This window comes from Suncus etruscus, chromosome X (genome assembly GCF_024139225.1).
Source record: "Suncus etruscus isolate mSunEtr1 chromosome X, mSunEtr1.pri.cur, whole genome shotgun sequence".
Lineage (NCBI taxonomy): Eukaryota > Metazoa > Chordata > Mammalia > Eulipotyphla > Soricidae > Suncus > Suncus etruscus.
In genome coordinates, this window is record NC_064868.1 from 58340300 (window position 1) to 58363853 (window position 23554).

At 37.4% G+C, this 23554-nt stretch overlaps 1 protein-coding gene across 1 annotated transcript in view; it reads right to left on the reverse strand.

Moving 5' to 3' along the window:
• Positions 1-23554, reverse strand: part of OPHN1 (oligophrenin 1) — a 354031-nt gene that overhangs the window by 164874 nt on the left and 165603 nt on the right. Inside the window, exon 16 of the mRNA XM_049767407.1 lies at positions 18100-18184. Coding sequence (XP_049623364.1) covers positions 18100-18184 — 85 coding nt within the window. The remainder of the gene's footprint in view (positions 1-18099; positions 18185-23554) is intronic.

Sequence of the window (23554 nt, forward strand, 5' to 3'; positions counted from 1 at the left end):
GCATATTTGTTAAAAATTCTCCATGGACATGCCCCAAGAAGGGAAGAAAACTTTACAAAAGTGAAGAGTCCTTACAGAAAAGACTTCCCTAAGGCCAATACTGGACCCAGTGGGATAAACAAAATTGTGTTATTGATATCTGACCAATGTATGCAGGATAAAATAGCAAAGAATTCACACTCTCCCAAGGGTGATACAAGACCCATAGGATGAGCAATGTAGAGAAAGAAATGCCAATGCTAGCAATCCAAGTCTTAGGTACTGTTAAATAGCTCGATATTCAGAATGATAAGATGTGTTAACAGAAAGGACAATATGCAGGATATCTTTCTTCACCAAACAGCTATTAAGAGAAATAACCCCAGAAAGTTTTTGTGCAGTACTGATTGAAGTTGTGTAGACTTTGGAGTTTGATATGGTGAAAGAAGAGAAAATTGCAGGAGTTGCTATTGTAAATGGGTCATGGGATACCACTGAAAGGCACTCTCTTTGCTCCCAATTGGAATTTTATGCTGATTGAATTATTGGCCTTAGTCAGATGAAAGGCTCTCACGAGGAACAGAACCAGGCATTGAAGGGGAGTGAGCTGAACACTCAGAACAGTGTACCAGATGCCAGTGCCCACTGCCTTTCTGCCAAAAGTGCTTTGTGAATCTCAAGTCCTATCAACCAACTGCAAATCTATCGAGGGCACTGATCAACCATATATGTGTGGATGTGTGTAGCAATCAATGATTTTCAGATACTGCTAAGAGACATTAATTAGGTGGGCCCCTCTCCTGCTATTTCTAACTCAGAGCTTAACAACTTGTTCCTCACATTAGAGGAAGACTCTGCGGGAGAGGAGAGGGGACAAAAAAAGAAGAAGAAGAAGACTGCCCTAGAAAGTCCAAGACTATTAACTGCAGAGTATCAGGATGATTTGGAGTTTTTTTGTGGTCTGCTTCCAGAAGTCCTAACTTTGTCCGTTTATCCCTGAATAAAAAGTATGGTCATTACCCTATTTGCAACACCTCAGTCACAAACTATTACAATTATTCAACTATCTGGTCCACTAGAATATATGTATCTGCACAAAAAACAACCTCAGATTATTGTACCATATTTGGAACAGCTGCTATAATAAAGTGGACTGTGGGTGCAAGCTTTAGTGGAATATCACCCAATATCATTGTATAACTCATCCCTAAAAAGGAAATAGACTTAGCATTCTGGAGAACTTTACTTACACTACCCAGCAGAAATAACTTGAGTTTTTTCAGGACACCTTTGTAATATCATTAATCATTTTTTCTCTCCTATTGTCATTGTGCCTACACAAGTACTCCTCACTTAATGACCAAGCTTCGTTTGGTCATTAAGTGAGGAACTGCATGTACTGTATACAGTAGTACAGTATATGCATAGTACTTGACAATACAGTATTCTGAATAAGTAAAATAAAGAGAAAGATCAAATTGAAAACTTCCACTTGTTTTAATTTGCATCAGTTGTGTACACACAGTACTGCAATGTATTACAGAACATAATGTATTAGAGAACATAAAGTTAGTAAAGTAGTACATTAAAGCACCAAAAACCACAGTACTGTACTGTAGAGTGTACAAGATGAAAAAGGGTATTGAAAATAAAATAAAATTACGGTGAAGAGATGGTCGTAAGTGCAAGCAGTCGCTAAACAGGTAGGTCGTTAATCGAGGAGTAGCTGTATTTTATATTGATGGATCATACTCAGGGAAAGGTAAGGTTGTTGGCCAATCCCTGACCACAATATTTTGGACTGATTATAATTCAGCTCAACATTTGGAACTTACAATTTAAATTATTTACTCTAAAGGTGTCAAGTCCAGGTGATATAGTAAGTGATTCAGCTTATGTGGTTGTCCTTTTTTTCCTGGAATCATCACTGATTCCATAAACATTCACAATCCTGTGGTTCAATATCTACTTCAACAACTATATGTGATTTTAAAAGTGTCCCAAATCTATTTTCATCAATCATATAAGATCTCATTCGGTCTCATATATGATCTCATTCTGATCTCAATGGTCCAATGGATATAGGAAACAAATCAGCTAACCACTTAACAATGCCATTATTTAAGTCATCTGCAGAAGAACATAATGCTCAACACATAAATGTCCATTGCCCTTATTTATACCTTCACACAAGACAGGCCAGAGAGTAGTTCATACTTGCTGTTTGAATTGCACCACTAATGTAGCCTGAGCAATCCACTGAGATCTGCAAATGACTTATTGAAAATGAATATCATTCATGTTAACTTCTTCCCAGGCAAACCAATTCTACATATAGTTATTGATACTTATTCTCATTTTATTGGCTGTCTCTATGATTTCAGGAAGTGCTAAACCTATTTTTTCCTTTTTATTACAAAGCTTTTCTGTTCTGAGAGTTCCCAATATCATCAAAACATAATGGTCCAGCCAACACTAGTAAAACTTTTCAATCATTTTGCAAAGAATGGCAAATCAAACTTCTCAGTGGAATCCCTATAAACCTCGAGGACAGCCATTGTTGAATGTGATCATAGGACTTTCAAAACTCAATTACTAAAAAAAAAGAGAAAAGGTGGTATGCCTCCATTCAATTTCCTATCCTTCACTTTCTTTTCTTTTTTTTTAATTTAACACAAAAAGAGCCCCAGACAGCTGCTGAAAGAGACTTTAAAGAAGATGTACAGGTTCAGAAAAAAATTACTTCACCTATCTGGGTGAACATAAAGTTTGGATAGTAGGCTTGGATAGTAAGTTACCTAATCATCTGAGAGAAATGCTATGCTTACATTTCTCCAGAGGACAATACTAAAAGGAAATTCTGGGTTCCATTGTGCCTCATTAGAACTGGGCATTTCTAAGACTGAGAAAGTTTTTTTGACCTTTTCATCAGTGTAAGATACTATATGAAGGATCCTCTTGTTTTCAAGCAGCTGAGATGCGTTCATATTATTGTACAAGAATCAAATGTAATTTATCTTTTTGACTCAATAAGAAACCAATTTTGACATTTACCTATTGTAAATATCAAAAAGTGAAACACTAGCAACTCCAGAACACCTTGAGTCATAAGTAAATAGTCAGACAACTCCCTTGCCCCAGTTTTCACTTTTTGAAAAAAGATAATTATAATTTAGTTTTTATACATTTTAACAACTTGGAACACTTAGAACACCCCTAACATATGTTTTGTTCTAATAGTTCTTTGATACTTTAATTTTATATAGCTTTTCTTTTTGTTCTATGCCTCTTACATGTTGCTATCCCTACTGTTTGTGAACAAAGTTTCCTTTTCTTTTATGGTCCCTTGCCAATGGAACACCAAAACCCCTATTAGGAGTAAATTGGCTGCAGCTTGCAATCAGTCCCACCACCTCAAATTGGCTTCTTCAGTTGGGGTCCTGGCTCGAGGACCTGAAGAATCATTGTTTTCCTGACTGCTCTGCGCCAATAGATTATATCATTAGCTGACACTCTTCAGATAGATGTACCTAAAACTTGATAGGCAGTGTAAAAAATTACTTAGATATTGTTATTTGTTCTATACCCACCATTTATTTTCTATAGAAAAAGGAGGAGATATAAGAAAACAGACACTTATTGGTCATTGGCCAGCCATACCCAAGCAAGTCTCCCTTTATTGTGAAGATGTCAGTTACCAAACGCCAACAATTTGTAACTGCCACTAGATGCCCGTTGGTCCAGGGGTATATAAAGTCCTTTGCTGAAGAGCTAGGAGTGGGAGTTGAAAGACTCTGCAGCCACCAACTGCCTGACAGCTCCTGCTGGATGTTTACTGCCTGACTCCCAGCTCCTGCCACCTTTTCCTGCACTCCTACTGCTCCAGGCCTAACAGTAACACTTGCCATGTTCAAACTGAAGCTATTTCCTGAAGGCTGACAGTTGAGTATATGCCCCTAAAATTTGTACTATAATAGCTTTGAATTTCTGGTCAATATCATTTGTTTGATGCTGCCATCCCTAAAGGAACACCACAACTTGTCAGATTGGACATATAGCAACAGCTTACTAAAACTCCTGTCATTAGATTAATTACTTCACTGGTGATACAATAATTTTCAAAAATGAGCTTGCTAGTGTATTTTTTCCTTTTTCTTTCTGTTTTTCTATTTTCTTCTATTTTATTTTTTCTTTAAATTTTTCATAACTGAATTAATATATCTGAAAACATGTATTATGATCAACTATATGATGCATTTTCATTAAAAATAAAAATGTATTTAAAAGAAAAAACTTTGGTATGTATACACAGTTAAATAGTCCTCAGATGCAAGAGATAAAATCTTGGGTTTTTCTACAACATCTAAGTAACATGTAAATTAAAAAGATCAATGCAAATATTTGATATTTGGAGAGTAAATAAAACTATAATGCATGGGAATAGGCAATGTCAGTGAAAAGAATCTCAAACTCTGACAAAAGAAATAAGGTATTGTTGGTGTAGATACCTAAGACCCACCCATTTCTGGGAGGGGTCTTGGAAACCAGATAGTAGGTGTAACCTTACATGCAAGACCCTCCCATTCCTGGGAGGGGTCTTGGAAAAGTTAGATAAGGCTTGGACCGAGGGAATTCGGCCCTTTTGGCTCTCTGCCCTTTCGGCCCTGCTGAGCTCGCTGGCTTTGGGTTTCTGTGTTCTGGTCTTGAACCAGCATGGATCCCAAAGGGAAGATGGCTGAAAGGAGTTTAAGATGCAGGGCCAAGAATAACTAGTGCTTGAAAGGTTATGAGTAGGCCACACACATGTGGTGAATAGGGCATGAATAAAGCTGATGGTTCCTAATGCCTGCCTGTGAATGAGTCTTCATTACGCCGTTCACCTGGGCCTGGGACCCGCCGGATGAATGGGGGATGTGGAACCACGTGGCCTGGGATGGCATCCACCACCATCCAGCCCCATCGTTAAATATTTGATTCTACAAATAATTGCAGTAAGTCTAAAACATTTATATGAATTTTGTCGGGTAGATATTGACTATAGTTATGGATGTGATCAGGTAATATTGTACTCATAAATGAACATTATACACTTATAACCAAATGATAGAAGAATAAAATAAAATATAAAATGGAATGTTTTAATGTACTGGATTGTCATGTAATGAAAATATTGCCACATAAATAAAATTTAATAAAATATATTTAATATATTTGTAGTATATACTTCACTCATTTTCAAGTCTTGGATACTATGACTATTTGAAATTTCCATAATACCAATTCAGTGATAAAAGAGTCCTGTGAAAAGCCAAGTAAATGTCAATGCAGGGAAATTGATAAATACTGTCAATTCTATGAGAAAAATCTAAAGGCAATTCTGTTGTGAATATATGTATACATATACTTTGCAGATTTATGTTTTCATATTCAATTTTTCATGTATAGCACAATTACATCATTCATGTCTTATTAGGCACTACAGTTATTTCTAGAACTTAGCTATTATAGTACAATAAGCATATGTGTGCACATACTTGGGGTAGATGTCCAGGAATGGATCATTGGACTGAATGAAAGCATGGCATTGGAAACAAATTTGAAGAAATGGAAATACATCAAACTAAAATGTTTCTGTATAGCAAAAGAAACACATGCTAAATACAGATACAGAAAACTGAGTGGGAGAAAATATTTGCACTCAACACATCAAAGTTTTGATATCTAGGATATACAAAATACTCACAAAGGTTAACTCCACAAAACCTAAAAAAATAAAAAATGGGGAGATGAAATGAAGGCACACTTCTCTGAAGAAGACCACACATGACCAATAGGCACATAAAAATGTTCAACTTTACTTATCATTAAGGAAATGCAAATCAAGACAACAATGAGACATCATCCTACATCAGTGAGGATGGTACGTATTAAAAATACTGGGAACAATCTCCGTAGGTGGGGATGCAGCAAGAAAGGAACTTTCATCCACTATGCATCAAACCATTCCATGTGAAAATAGAAACAGCTTGACTTCTTCAACTTTATTTTAGTTTTGGGCCACACTAGGAAATTAACAGAGTTTACTTCTGTTTATTCAGGAGTCAACCCTGGTGATGTAAGCTAGGCAATATGCAATGCTGGGAAATGACCTGGGGTTAAATACATGCAGGGCAGGTGTCTTACCTGCCAGAGAGTTTGAGTATCTTATCAGCCAAATAGTCTGATTACTTACTGAATCTAAATCCCATTAATTTCTCTAACATTTTAATAGCTATGGGAAGGATTTTAAATATTAGGTTAAATAATAGTTAAGTGTAGACATCTGAGTCTTATGATTGATTATATAGGAAAAACTTTCCATTTTTATTTTTTTTATTTTTATTTTTTAAACCTTTCACCAGTGCAACATTCCCGTCACCAATATTCCAAGTGTCCCTCTTCCACACTATACACCGACATGTACTCTAGACAGGCTTTCTACTTCCTCATTCAGTCACATTTCCCTCATTAAGTCACATATAAAAATCCCTTTCTAGGGGCCGTGGAGGTGGCACTAGATGTAAGGTGTCTGCCTTACAAGCACTAGCGTAGGATGGACAGCGATTTGATCCCCCAGTGTCCCATATGGTCCCCCCAAGCCAGGGGTGATTTCTGAGGGCATAGCCAGGAGTAACCCCTGAGCGTCAAACGGGTGTGGACCAAAAACCAAAAAAAAAAATCCCTTCCTCACACCTATATTCATTGCAGTGCTGTTTACAATAGCCAAACTCTGGAAACAGCCTAGATGCCCATCAATAGACAAATGGCTAAAGAAACTATGGTACATTTATACAATGGAATATTATGCAGCCGTCAGAAGAGATGAAGTCATGAAATTGTCCTATACATGGATGTATATGGAATCTATTATGCTGAATAAAATAAGTCAGAGGGAGAGAGATAAACACAGAATGATCTCACTCATCTAGGGGTTTTGAGAAAAATGAAAAACATTTGGGTAATGATTCTGAGACAAAATAGAGGAGGACTTCAGGGTCCAGCTACCGACATGAAGCTCACCACGGAGATTGTTGGGTGCAGTCACAGAAATAATTACACTGAGAACTATGATAACAAAATGTGACTGAGGCAAGTTTCCATTTTTTAAAATTGAGTATGATTATAGTTTAGTTTTCTGTTTGTTTCTGGGCCAAATCTAGTGGTGCTCAAGGGTTGCACTTGGCTCTGTACTCAGAAATCACTCCTGGTAGGCTCAGGGAATCATATAGGATGCCAGGGATCAAACGTGGGCTGCTCCAGTCAGCTGCATGCAAGGCAAATGCCCTACCACTGTGTTATCTCTATAGCCCCTTGAGTATGACTTTAGCTATGATTTTAAAATATTCATTTTATTATATTAAGATATTTTAACACTTTTATATATAATATTTCTGTGTCATAATTGCCTTTACCATGTTAAGATAATTTTCTTCTATGACAGTTTTACTTAAAGTTAGATTATTTGAACATTTTCTCTTTCTTGAATAATTTTCACTGCTCTACACTTCTTCCTAAAAGCAACTTTTTCTAGGTTTTACATTCTGGTAACACATGTCTTCATTGTTATTTGCTTCTAGAATATTTTTATTTGTTCTCTGATTATTATCTTTGACTTAATTTCTATTCTTATTTTAAAAGTAGATAGATAGATAGATGATTGATAGATGATAGATAGATAGATAGATAGATGATAGATAGATAGATAGATAGATAGATAGATAGATAGATAGATAGATAGATAGATAGATAGATAGATAGATAGATAGATAGATAGACAGACATATATGACTTCTGTGCTGTGCATTCAGGAAGAATTGGAGTCTATCCTGGAGAAGTCCTAGATATATTGAAAAAGAATTTTTGCACTTATTATTTTAGGAATGGAAAACCCTAGTTGATCTATATAGCAATGAGAGTGGTATGTTAAATCTCTAATGCATATTATTACACATCTTTCCTTAGGTCTGCTTTGTTAGAAGTTCTTTGATGCACATGTTAATATTATGTTTCCTTTTGATTAATATATTCCTTAATGATTATATAATACTCATCTCTTTACCTCAAAAGTTTTTTTCAGTTAGAAGTCTATTTTGTTTGAAATAAGTATGAATGTGGAGTCCTGTTTTGGGCCACTATAAGCTATTATTATTTCTGACGTATTTTATTTATTCTTTTCTGGCTTTTGGTTTTAGTTTTTGGGCTACAGCCATTGGCGCTCAGGGGTTACTCCAGAGTCTGATCTCAGAAACCAGCAGGCTCAGGGGACCATATGGGATACTGGGGATAGAAAACAAGTTTGTCCTGGGCTGGCTGCATGCAAAGAAAACACCTTACCATTCTATTACTCCAGCTCTCTATTTATTCTATTTTTCATTGTAACACTATGACTTACAAAGTTGCTGAATAATACAGTTATTTCAGACCTTATGAGTTCAAATACTAAATCCTACCATCAGTGTGACATTCTCTTCATCAGTGTACCCACCACCTTAGCCTGCCTACATGCAGGTACAAATTTACTTCATTTTACTTGTTAAAACACAAAGGCAAATAAAATTACCAAAACTTAGATCAACACAGGTCAGTTAGAAATGACATATCTCTCATGGTGTTACTGAAGTCAGAGTATAAGGATTTACTAGGGTGTGCTTGGTGATAGTTGAGCTATCTGTGTAACTGTTTAGGCTCACTTAAGTTAGATTTCTATGCAAGTTTCCCTTCAGATTTGTGAGTTACTACTGGGTTGATACTACTAAAAAATATTGAGGTGTTGGAGGGTCCAGGATTTATACATGTAAAATCAGATTGATGACTTAAAAGTTTGATACAGTTGTGGCAAAAGCTGGCTCCCTGTGTGTGACACCAGGCGGGGAAAATCCGCGAAAGTACACCGGCCCAGTGGGGCTCAGCTGTGAAAGACTGTGAGTGTGACCTGTCTATGTCTGTCTACTGTCCTCTTGCGTGAAACTCTTGCGAGTGGGGCAAAAAGAGCCTCCAGAAACCTCGCTCGCCCAGACGCCATTTTCAGGGAGGGACTTCAGAGCATAAAAACCGGCTATCCTTTGCAAAAGCTGGCTCCCTGTGTGTGACACCAGGCGGGGAAAATCCGCGAAAGTACACCGGCCCAGTGGGGCTCAGCTGTGAAAGACTGTGAGTGTGACCTGTCTATGTCTGTCTACTGTCCTCTTGCGTGAAACTCTTGCGAGTGGGGCAAAAAGAGCCTCCAGAAACCTCGCTCGCCCAGACGCCATTTTCAGGGAGGGACTTCAGAGCATAAAAACCGGCTATCCTTTGCAAAAGCTGGCTCCCTGTGTGTGACACCAGGCGGGGAAAATCCACGAAAGTACACCGGCCCAGTGGGGCTCAGCTGTGAAAGACTGTGAGTGTGACCTGTCTATGTCTGTCTACTGTCCTCTTGCGTGAAACTCTTGCGAGTGGGGCAAAAAGAGGCTCGGAGGAGCACGGCCGCTCCGCTTCGCTACGCGGCCGTGCACTCTTTCTAAGGAAAGAACTCCATTGCAACAAGAAGGAAAAATCACACTAAGAACGGCGCTATATCAAAGAAGCAAAAATTTCTCTCTGGACTGTCTTCTCTGTTACATGCTCGGGCCTAAGATTTGACCCAGTGTGAGGCTTCATCCACGGAGGACTCCCCTCCCTTAGAGGCAAGTCAGCCCATCCAGAAAGGGAGGAGCCAGAGGAGTGTGCTGCCTACATCATATAGACAATGAATACCACTACAACACGTAGAAAAACCCACAATACAAATGTGACAATGGGGAAACAGCGCAGGCCAGCATCAGACATAGAGAATGAAGATGACAATTCTGAGGACCAGATAATGACTGAACAACTAATCAACCTCTCAGATAAGGACTTTAGACTAGCAATATGGAAGGTGCTCAACAGACTCCAAGAAACCATGGATCGAGTTGAACAGAACACTAATAAGAACCAAGAAAATATGAAGGCAGAAATGACAAAACTCCAAACTGAAATAACATGTCAAATAACAGGCCTGAAAAACTCAGTAAACGAAGTGAATGACAAAATGGATAAGCTCTGGGACAGGGTATCAGAAGCTGAGAATAGACTTGGTGCTGTGGAAGATGAGATACATAACAATTCCATACAGCAGGAGAGATTGGACAAAAAACTTAAAGCAAATGAGCAGACAATGGAAAAATTAGTCAAAGAATGGGAACAGACGAAAATAGAAGTCTATGATAAGATCAACAGAAACAACTTAAGAATCATTGGAGTCCCAGAGACCCAGGAAGAAAATTTCCAGGAAGAATCAATGGTCAAGAACATCATTAAAGAGAAACTTCCAGAGCTAAAGAATATATGTGATCAAATCCTGCATGCCCGAAGAGTACCAACCAAAAGAGACCCCAGAAAAACCACCCCAAGACACATCCTAGTCACAATGACAAATCCCACAGATAGAGACAGAATTCTGAAAACAGCAAGATCAAAAGGGGAAATCATGTTCAAGCAAGCTTCCCTGAGATTTACAGCAGACCTGTCACCAGAAACGCTCAATGCCAGAAAGCAGTGGTGGGATATTGTGACAAGACTGAATGAAATGAATGCTTCACCCAGAATACTATACCCAGCAAAACTCACTTTCCGGTTTGATGGAAGAATACATGGTTTCACAGACAAAAAACAGCTCAGAAACTTCACAGACACAAAACCAGTCTTAAGAGAAAAACTGAAAGACCTAATCTAAGACAAGACTACCCAAAAGACACACCAAATTTTGAAATAAAGATGGCGTTAAATTCCAGGACAATTCTTTCTCTCAACGTCAATGGACTAAATGCACCAGTTAAGAGACACAGAGTGGCTAAATGGATCAAAAAACTCAATCCAACCTTCTGCTGCCTACAAGAAACGCACCTGAATAGTCAGAACAAACATAGACTCAAAATAAAAGGCTGGAGAAAAGTTATCCAAGCAAACAACACCCATAAAAAAGCTGGAGTGGCCATACTAATATCAGATAATGCAAACTTTATACTCAGGAAGGTTGTAAGGGACAAAGACGGACATTTTATATTAATCAAGGGGTACGTAGAGCAGGAAGAATTCACTCTCCTAAACATATATGCACCGAATGAGGGGCCAGCAAAATATTTAATACAACTGCTGACAAATCTGAAAAATAATATCAACAACAACACAATAATTGTGGGGGACCTAAACACGGCTTTGTCAACACTGGACAGGTCAACCAGACTGAAAGCCAACAAGAATATACTAGACCTGAGGAGAGAAATGGAAGAAAGAGGCCTAGTGGATATATATAGGACACTCCATCCCCAGAAACCTGGATACACATTCTTCTCCAATGTACATGGGACATTCTCCAGGATAGACTACATGCTGGCACATAAAACATACCTCCATAAGATCAAGAGGATAGAAATTTTGCAGATTACCTTCGCTGACCACAAGGCTCTGAAATTATTTGTGAACTCCAAAGGGACTCAGAAGAAACACTTTAACACCTGGAAGTTAAACAGCCTCATGCTCAATAACCAGTGGGTCCGAGATGAAATCAAGGAGGAAATAAAAAGGTTCCTGGAAACAAATGACAATAAAGACACAAACTCTCAGAACTTATGGGACACAGCAAAAGCAGTACTGAGAGGAAAATTTATAGCTTTGCAAGCACACATCAGGAAGGAAGAAGGAGCTTACCTGAGTAGCTTAATGACACAGCTAATAGAACTAGAAAATGCTCAACAAAAGGACCCAAGAACAGGAAGACAGAAGGAAATAACAAAGCTGAGAGCAGAAATCAACGAAGTGGAAACTCAAAAAACAATCCGAAAGATCAACGAAAGCAGAAGTTGGTCTTTGAAAAAATAAACAAGATTGATAGACCACTGGCAAACCTAACAAAGAAAGAGAGAGAGAGAAACTTGATAACTCGTATCAGGAATGAAAAAGGAGAGATCACTACTGATATGACAGAGATTCAAAGGGTAATCAGAAACTACTTTGAAAAACTCTACGCCACTAAAAATGAGAACCTGGAAGAAATGGATAAATTCTTGGACTCTTATAATCTTCCACGGTTGAAGGAAGAGGATGTAGCATATCTAAACACCCCCATCACCATTGATGAAATTAAAACAGTAATCAAATGTCTGCCGAAAAACAAAAGCCCAGGTCCAGATGGATTCTCTAATGAATTCTATCAAACTTTCCAAGAGGAACTACTGCCAATCTTGGCAAGACTCTTTCATGAAATTGAACAAACAGAAACACTTCCAAATAGCTTTTATGAAGCCAACATCACCTTGATACCTAAACCAGACAGAGACGCTACCAAAAAAGAAAATTACAGACCAATATCACTGATGAATGCAGATGCAAAGATCCTCAACAAAATCCTGGCAAATAGGATTCAATGCCTCATTAAGAAGATCATCCACTACGATCAAGTAGGTTTCATCCCAGGAATGCAAGGCTGGTTTAACATCCGTAAATCTATCAACATAATACACAACATCAATAACAAGAAAAATAAAAACCACATGATCATATCAATAGATGCAGAGAAAGCATTTGATAAGGTCCAACACCCATTCTTGATCAAAACTCTCAGCAAGATGGGAATGGAGGGAACCTTTCTCAATATAGTGAAGGCCATCTACCACAAGCCAGTGGCAAATATTATCCTCAATGGAGAAAAACTGAAAGCCTTCCCTCTAAATTCTGGCACAAGACAAGGCTGTCCTCTCTCACCACTCCTATTCAACATAGCACTGGAAGTACTTGCTATAGCGATTAGGCAAGAAAAGGATATCAAGGGAATCCAGATAGGAAAGGAAGAAGTCAAGCTCTCACTGTTTGCAGATGACATGATACTCTACTTAGAAAACCCTAAAGACTCTATCAAAAAGCTTCTAGAAACAATAGACTCATATAGCAAGGTGGCAGGCTACAAAATTAACACACAAAAATCAATGGCCTTTCTATACACCAACAGTAATAAAGAAGAAATGGACATTAAGAAAACAACCCCATTCACAATAGTACCACACAAACTCAAATATCTTGGAATCAACTTGACTAAATATGTGAAGGACCTATACAAAGAAAACTATAAAACTCTGCTCCAAGAAATAAGAGAGGACACACGGAAATGGAAACACATACCCTGCTCATGGATTGGCAGGATTAACATCATCAAAATGTCAATACTCCCCAAGGCATTATACAGATTTAATGCCATCCCTCTAAAGATACCCATGACATTCTTCAAAGAAGTGGATCAGACACTTTTGAAATTCATTTGGAACAATAAACACCCTCGAATAGCTAAAGCAATCATTGGGAAAAAGAATATGGGAGGAATTACTTTTCCCAACTTTAAACTGTACTACAAAGCAACAGTTATCAAAACAGCATGGTATTGGAATAAGGATAGGTCCTCAGATCAGTGGAATAGGCTTGAATACTCAGAAAATGTTCCCCAGAGATACAACCATCTAATTTTTGATAAAGGAGCAGGAAATCCTAAATGGAGCAGGGAAAGCCTCTTCAACAAGTGGTGTTGGCACAATTGGATAGCCACTTGCAAAAAATTAAACTTAGACCCCCAGCTAACATCATGTACAAAGGTAAAATCCAAATGGATTAAAGACCTCGATATCAGCCCCAAAACCATAAGATATAGAGAACAGCACATAGGCAAAACACTACAGGACATTACAGGCATCTTCAAGGAGGAAACTGCACTCTCCAAGCAAGTGAAAGCAGAGATTAACAGATGGGAATATATTAAGCTGAGAAGCTTCTGCACCTCAAAGGAAATAGTGCCCAGGATACAAGAGCCACCCACTGAGTGGGAGAAACTATTCACCCAATACCCATCAGATAAGGGGCTAATCTCCAAAATATACAAGGCACTGACAGAACTTTACAAGAAAAAAACATCTAACCCCATCAAAAAATGGGGAGAAGAAATGAACAGACACTTTGACAAAGAAGAAATACGCATGGCCAAAAGACACATGAAAAAATGTTCCACATCACTAATCATCAGGGAGATGCAAATCAAAACAACGATGAGATACCACCTCACACCCCAGAGAATGGCACACATCACAAAGAATGAGAATAAACAGTGTTGGCGGGGATGTGGAGAGAAAGGAACTCTTATCCACTGCTGGTGGGAATGCCGTCTAGTTCAACCTTTATGGAAAGCGATATGGAGATTCCTCCAAAAACTGGAAATCGAGCTCCCATACGATCCAGCTATACCACTCCTAGGAATATACCCTAGGAACACAAAAATACAATACAAAAACCCCTTCCTTACACCTATATTCATTGCAGCTCTATTTACCATAGCAAGACTCTGGAAACAACCAAGATGCCCTTCAACAGATGAATGGCTAAAGAAACTGTGGTACATATACACAATGGAATATTATGCAGCTGTCAGGAGAGATGAAGTCATGAAATTTTCCTATACATGGATGTACATGGAATCTATTATGCTGAGTGAAATAAGTCAGAGAGAGAGAGAAAAACGCAGAATGGTCTCACTCATCTATGGGTTTTAAGAAAAATGAAAGACACCCTTGTAATAATAATTTTCAGACACAAAAGAGAAAAGAGCTGGAAGTTCCAGCTCACCTCAGGAAGCTCACCACAAAGAGTGATGAGTTTAGTTAGAGAAATAACTACATTTTGAACTGTCCTAATATTGAGAATGTATGAGGGAAATGTAGAGCCTGTTTAGGGTACAGGCGGGGGTTGGGTGGGGAGGAGGGTGATTTGGGACTTGGGTGATGGGAATGTTGCACTGGTGATGGGTGGTGTTCCTTTTATGACTGAAACCCAAACACAATCATGTATGTAATCAAGGTGTTTAAATAAAAAAAAATTAAAAAAAAAAAAAAAGTTTGATACAGTTGTTTGTCTCAGCTTTTCTGTCAAAGAGGGTAGAGGATTATGTTGGTTGCTGTAGTTTATGCAGAAAGGAGAATCCTCCATGTGATGGACCAAAATATCTGGGAAGTATCAATGGTCATTATTTACTTTTTAGACCTTGTTGAAGGAGTCAGGCATTTTTATTCTGGAAAGATGATGATTATAGATGGGCTTTCTATGGGTTTTCTGATGGCAGGGTAGATGTAGTGGGAGAGGCTCTGCCCAATCTACTTCTAATAAGAAACCTCAGGTTTTCAGACCTGTAGTTCAATCTCATATGTGGTTGTGCTTCTGTAGTTCATGCAGAAAAGTTAATTGCCACCTCCCTTTCTTTGAATGACATAGCCAGAATTGAATTAAAGTTTTTTTATTTTTATTGGATAATGCCAATTCCCTTTGGATTTATACATATAAAAGAGAAACATCATCTGGTATTAGGCTTTATCACATAGACTTATTTTAACAAAAATACCTATAATATAATCCATATTGTGGCAAATACAGATATTAAATTTCTTATAGGTAAATACTATTCATCATTTATTTCTTTATCCATTCATTTCATGGTCATTAGAATTATCTTCATAACTTGGTAATTTTAAACACTACTGCTATAAGTATACATATATATGCTATAAGTATACATATATATTTAATTGGTGTCCTAGTATTTTTGATATAGATGCAAAGAATTGAAATAATATAGAATTTCTAGTTTAAATATATAAATAACAACTCCCCTGAGGACTCAGGCTGCATGGCCCTTTCTACCAACTCCCCCTAACATGAACTGTTACTTGAAACAGGACTTCGCTCTAAAAGTATCCCCAATGCAAGAGCTCTTCCAAGACCTCCCTGCCGCAAATCTTTACCAATCTCAAGAAGGTCAGGGGCTGTGATGAAAAGGTGCCTGGGAACCCACACACCACAAGAAAATCCCAAAAGACAATGGGGAAACCTAAACTTTCAACATAAGTATAAGACCTGTATTACACCATCTCCTTACGTGCTTATCCCCAAAAGTAAAAAAGTCTCTTGCATCACTTTGTTCCTTTAATTACTTTGTTAATTAATTTTTTTAAATGTTTGTTTTCCATATACATAGGTGAGCATATATATTTTTATTCCTATTTTTATCTTTTTTGGGTGTGTGACCTGTTTCTGTTTTCTTCTCTGTCCACCCCCAAATGCACCGACAATGTAATGTGGCACCATTCCTCCCTGCAAAGGCACACTAATAAAAGGGGAAATCCTACATATAAAAACGAGCTCTTATCTACTAGGGATTAGAACTCATACTTGTTTACAATACAGGGATGTCTCCCACCTTGAAAATATGTCATGTGGACCCAACTTAGACCTCAGGTGATTAGACACCATCCGTCCAGCCTTGAACCCTGGATCCCAGACATAGAAACGACAAAGTTCTTCACAACAGCTATGGAAACAAATCCCAACCGGGACATCCTTAATAATGCTGGGCCAACAACAAGTGCCAGCTCTAATATGATATCCTGACAACAAGGAAAATGGGAACAACTTGACCTAAGAGCAGGTTATCCTACCTCACCAGCTAACGATAAGACAAAATCAGAAGACTTGTCACCCTTTGGTCGGTCCAAAAGCCAACATCGCGATTTACAGATGCCTGGCTACTAGAAACATGACTGGACTGTATATATCTTGGGGCCAATAAAAAAGCCCCAGTCTAGGGTTTGAATTACGACCTGCACAACAACCATAATCCCCAGTTCCAAAGGTCTGGCTGAGACAATTGCAACGGAATCGGGCTTCTGGAAACACAATGAAAGTCGCTATCCTAGGTTCCATCCTAGGATCAGTGCAAAGACCAAGACCACCAACCACAGAAGATAGATTAAAATGACACTGAGGGAACAGAACTTCTAGAACCACAAAGAAAGACTTCATCATAAATCCCACTCCTGGACCTGTGCAGATACTGAGATCTCTAGATACAGAGGTCTGATTTTATCACCTAGGAAGGAGCAGAAGCCTTCCAAACACCACAAAAGCACCAAGGGGAGAGTAAATGAACCTGAACGGAGTCTATATTTAATCCCATGACAATATACCCCAAGGGTGGAGAAACCCCATATCTCTTAGGCCAAGTAATTCCTTTTCGAATGACCCCAATATTTACTGTGCCATTGCAGGAGGGAAAAAAAGGCAAAAAGCACAAAACATTTATATATATATATATATATATATATATATATATATATATATATATATATATATATATATATATATAATTTAAATACTCATTTTTAAATTATTTTTTATTTTTATATACCTATCTACTTGTTGATTTCTTTGTTTTGGTGTGATTATTGAAGTTGTTGTCCCCATTTACATTATGTTTTTTCCTTCTTTTCTTTTCTTTCTTTATATGCCCTGCCATGTTTTTTATCTCAAGACCATGGCTATTTTTGTGGTGCTTATCGTTCTTATTGTTGGAGTGCTCACTGGATATTTGACACTTCTTTTTGTACTGTTGGGGTGTTACACCTTATTTTTCTCCTTCGTCTCTCAAACTGATGATGAGAGACTCTAGAAGAATCCCACCCATTGTCGGCGTATTATACTTTTACCCCAGTTTATTACTTTTCTCTTCTTCAAACAAAACCACATAACTTGAACTATCTAGTCTTGCCTCCCAGTTAGAGGGGGAAATAAGGGAGGCACCAAGACCAAACAGGTACAAGACTACTAAATAGTAAACTAAGTACAGCGGGGACCACATTTTCTAGCAGCCCTGGGGGTGAGGGAGGAGGATTTGGGAGGTAAGACGAAAACGGAGGTGTAGGGAGGACAAATTGGTGATGGGAATCCCCCTGATTTTATGTAAATATGTACCTAAAATATTGTTGTCAATAATATGTAAGCCACTATGTTCAAAATAAAAATTATATTTAAAATATATAAATAATATATATTAATAATATGTATTAATATATACTATATTAATATATAATATATAAATATTAAATAATATAGAATTTTATTGTTTGAATATTTTGGAGTGTTTTTCACAAAGGATATACCAAATGATAAACCTGACCAATAATGAATCAGAGTTCCTCTCAAATTAGATAGACATACCTGAGGTAGAATTTTAAAGAGCTGGTGATTGTCTTAATGTCCCAGTCACTACTGTAAAAATCAACATCTCTTGAACATTTAGGATCTATAGAAAAAAAGAAAAAAAATTAATCCTAGAAAAATTTCAACTCTCAGACATTTCAATATAAAATTAAGTCCATTAATTTAAAGAATAACTAGTTAAAATTAAGGGAGCAGAACAATAGTATGATGCTTGATTTATATAAAGTCAACCTAGTTCAATTCCTGACACCCCATATATACCTCCATACAACCTGCAAAAAGTGATATATGAGCAGAGCAGCAACTTCAGTTCAATCCTTAGCACCCCATATAGCCCCAAAAGAACTTCCAGTAGTGATACTTAAGCAGACCCAAGAGCCTGAGCACTGCCCAGTGTGGCCCAAAAAACTGATAAAAACATTTCTGGACCCAGCATAGCATTTGGATTTCCAGGTCATGGCTGAGTACAACAATAGAACCAAAAATAGGTCCAGAGCTGTAGACAACATAGAAATAAGAAATACTTATCAAGTTGGGAAATCTTTGCCCCAAAGTAGGAGCCACTGATCTGACATATTCTACAGTTCAGATTTTTGCCTATACATACTTAGGAGAACAGATGGTATGAACCAGTACAGATAGTGTAATGTTACTATAGAACACAATAGGGAACAGATATTCTAGAGGCTAGATCTGGCACCCTGCATCTTGAGAGTCCAGCCATCTATCTGTAATGATTGTTGGTAAATAACAAATATAAAACAATTTGGTAGATACAATGATTATCAAGCTAAACAACTATAACTATGACTACAATTTCTAGTCACTATAACAAAACCAGGCAGAATTGGAATTCATATCAGCTGTCAGAAACCAGAAGCTGTAAACAGTGATTGGAAGACAAGTCAGTTAAACAAACAATACTACAGCAGCTTTAGGCAACAACAATCACAAATCCCCAGCTGTTATCTAGGTGCAAATGATAAAGAGATATGGTCATCAAATATAAGTTCCTGAGCACAACTCAGGTTAAACTATACTTGAATTATGACCCCTAGATTTTTGTACCACCAGGTTTTATTATTCTTACTTTCACACAACCTAAGTAAGAATAAAAAACACCATCCAGAGACAGAGCACTGGATGCATTATCAAAGAAGAAACTTGCATGTAAAATATTTCCCACTTGATTAACAACATATCTATTAAATGAGACTCAGATTGGTGCAATATAGTAAAATATATTCAATATATTCAAATAATCTATCAACCTAGGTTATCATTGTGTTGTAAATGAATGACACAATCAGTGATCAGAAACACTTTGAAAAATCCATAGTATTTTTTTGTCTTTGAGCCATATACATCTTCCTGGCTCTGTACTCAAGTAACATTCATGGCAGACTTAGGAGAACATACGTGGAAGCTGAAGATTGAAACTAGGTCAATCATGAAAGGCAAGAACTTTAACCACTACACTATCTCTCTTGCCTGAAAAATTCAGTCTTGAAAACAGCCTTGCAAGAAGTATATAAGAACTTACTTTAAATGACAATGCAAACTTCATAAATGCCTATTTTATATAAAATGATATCAATAAATTCCTTCATCTCAATAATCTTCTCAACATCAGTTAATTTAGTGCTTCTCAAAGACTCCATAAAGGGGGGGCACATTTGACCTCGGCATACACTGTCATAACAAGCTAAGCCCCAATTTTATGTCTTTGTATGTTTCTGGAGCTGAGAATTGCTGTGTCATGCTTCAAACCCCACTTCGAAAAGCTATGCATTGCTAAATGTGCTCATTGTAGTCATAATCCAGACATTGCCTCTGATTAAAATATCAGCTCAAATTATTTTATATATATTTTTTCCAGGTTAAAGTTTTTTAAAAAAGATACTATTTACAGTCGCACAGGGAGGGGCGCTAAAAATGTTTCCTTCTTCCTAGGGGGGCATGACAAAAAATAATTGAGAAGCACTGAGTCAATTGAACTAAGAGACATAGAGTAAAGTGATAAATCAAAAAAAATGAATCCTATCTTCTGCTGTCTTTGAGACAAATCTATAAAGTCACAGTAAACAAAAACAGAAAGTGAAAGGTTGAAAAACACTGATACAGGCAAACAACTGCCTTTAAAAAGCTACATTTGAGGGGGATTCGGGTAAAAAAAAGCTACATTTGACAATACAGTCTTTAAATTACGTTAAACAATAAAATACAGGAATATTTTCTTAACCAAGGTATCAATAAAGAATAACCTACTTAATCCTTAAAAGTATAAAGAGATGGTGGAGGTTACTAGAAAACTTGGCTAGGTTCTTACCAGCCTCGGCACCTGCGTGTCATTTCAGGACCCAAGTGAGGAAGCCACATAGTGCACAGTAGCTATGCTCTGTGCTCATGTATTTCTTCACCTCTTCCTAACTCACTGTGAATGTACAAAGACATCCTAAGGCTAATGACTTCCCAACACAAGAATGCATAATAAGGACCTGAGAGATAGCACAGAGGTAGGGCATTTGCATTGATTCAGCCAACCCAGGAATGTGTTTTGATTCCCAGCATCCCAAATGGTTCCCCAAGCCTAACAGAGGCAATTTCTGAGCACAGAACCAGGAGTAATACCTGAAAACTGCCAGGTGTGACCCAAAACCAAACAAACAAAAGAACAATAAAAAATGAAACATAACCGAACTGCAAAAGACACAATGGGAAAGCAACGCAGAACCCCACTATGCTTAGTAAGCTAAGATAGAGGCCCCAAAGATCCAATTAGTATTAACTCAATATATAATCTATCTGATATGGAATTTAGAGAGGAAAGGTTTAGGATATTCACGGGTCTCAAAGAAATTATGGAGTGAACGCCAATAAAAAAAAAAAGAGGATATGACAGCAGAAATTAAAAATTTCAAGTAGAAAGGATAGAAGTGAAAAAAATTGGTAGGTGAAATCATAAACTCCCTGAAGGCCTCATTAGCAGAGTCACAGCTGCCGAGGACCAAATCAGTGCACTAGAAAATGAAGTACATAAAACCTTCAGATATCAGCAGATGTAAAAAGCCTCTGCAAAAGGAATTGCTTGTTGTATGGACAAAGTAGTAATTGTACACTCTTGATGAGAATGTGGATTGATCAAAACTGTATAAAAAGCTCAACGCAGAACTTTCAACATACTAAAATTTCATTATTACTTTTTGAAAGTTACATGTGGTCAGTACTTATGGAACACTGCTATTGAAGGATCACATGTGTGACCAAGGACTGAACCAAGGGTCAGCCACATGCAAAACAAGCACTTTACCAATAATATTATTTGTAATTTAAAACTGTCAAAGTATATAATTTTGTAAAAGTTGTTAATTTTATCAATTTGTCATTTATATAAAAATTCATGTTGTTCCAGCTTCTCTTAACCTATGTGTATGTCAAAGGTACAAATAAGAAAAGTGATTCTGATTAAAGTTAGCCCATAAAGATAAGCTCATGTGTGAAGTGGATAGGTGGAGGGGTGTTGGAATGATACTGTTTTATCAAAAATAGTGTAAATGAGTATTTCAATAAAATAGATTTAGAAAATAAAAACAAAATATGATTGAAAGACACTGGTTACACAAGCCATTCCTATAATCTTCAAAGTAATCAGAATGATCTATGCCTGGAAATAAAGTATCTGCAATAGTTATGATTGATAGTTATAGAATTTTGTTAAAAATGTATGACTAAACAGCTATACAGATCTGATATAGAAATAAAGGCATTTTCGGGGCCCAGAGAGATAGCACAGTGGCGTTTGCCTTGCAAGCAGCCGATCCAGGACCAAAGGTGGTTGGTTCAAATCCCGGTGTCCCATATGGTCCCCCATGCCTGCAGGAGCTATTTCTGAGCAGACAGCCAGGAGTAACCCCTGAGCACCGCCGGGTGTGGTCCCCCCCCCAAAAAAAAGAAAGGCATTTTCATATGCATTGTTTTATTGATTTTGTTTGTTTAGAGAGACACAACTACTGGTGTTCAGAGATCAATTCGTATGATGCTTAGAGTACCATGAGTGGTTCCAGGGAATAAAGAGAAATAGATATTTGCTACACAAGTGCAAACGTAATGCATGTTAAAGTTTCCTGCTACAGTAATTAGTAGAAGGAAGATAACAAAGATGCCATGAACAACTGGTATATTGTTGGCATATAGGCGATATATATGAATATATATAAATCACAAGGCCAGTGAAACTGTAAGCATAGGACCCAAACTAAAATATCAATTTTAAAAAATGTACCTTTCAAGGAGTTAGACTGAGGGGTGAAAGGGTATATGAAAACAATGGTGAAAGAAAAGCCACATTGGTAGTGGGATTACTGTCAAAACATAGTATACTATAAACTAAATGATGAACAATTTTGTAATGGTGTCTTAATAAAAATAAAGTAAAAAGCTCCATGCTACATCAAAATATAATAAACATCACTATATTAATCACATATTTAAACTCACTTTCAATATCAAAAATAGATGAAGCTCTACATACAGCTCCTAAAATGTGACAAGGATGTTTTTTTTATTCTCTTTCAAATAATTATGTAATATTAAGTTGCTTAAATTTAATACATATATAGTACTTATTAATTTGTATATGTGAGTTTAATAGAAGATTTGAGTATTTCAAGACCAGATAAAAAGCTGTAAGTGTAAGAAGGTATTTTTTGCATGTTGAAGCCCCAGGTTCAATCACACAGAATCCCCTTAGCATTTCTGTGAGAAAATATCTTACTCAAAATCAGCAGTAACCGTCAATCATTGAGTATGGTCTAAAGATAATATAAACTTTAATTTTCAGATGATGAATGCATTAAAATAAATATTCTTTTATTTTTTTCATCCTGCCCAGTGGTGGTCATGGGCTGACTACTCAAGATTATTCCTGGAGGGCTTAGGGGAACAAAATTGCATGCCAAAGATCACACATGGGTAGACTGTATTAAAAAATGTTGCCCCCAAATGAAAATATCTGAAAATCAAGTACCATTAATATGTGGAAATTTCTACTTTAACTTCATGATTACCTTATAATTATAAATGTCTCACCTGGGTATTTATTAGATATGTTTGGGGGACATATCTAGTGATATACCTCCAGCTCACTGCGAAAAAATTACTTCTAGACGTTTTTCATGTAGCTATGAAAAGACAAATTTTTCTTCTAATAGTTAATGAAGAAAGGAGAAACATGAGTAGCAACATACCCCTGAAGCCGCTCCACCTGGGGCATAGGGGACCCCCGCGCCTGCGACCCCCCTCCTCGCCAGTGCCCAGGGTGAGTGCATTCCCATAGGGCCCTTCCACGTGGGCGCTCGGAGACATCCGTGCCCGCCAGTCTGCTTGCCCTCCCCAGAGTGACTGCAGTGCCCTGAAGCCGCTCCACCTGGGATATAGGGGACCCCCCGCACCG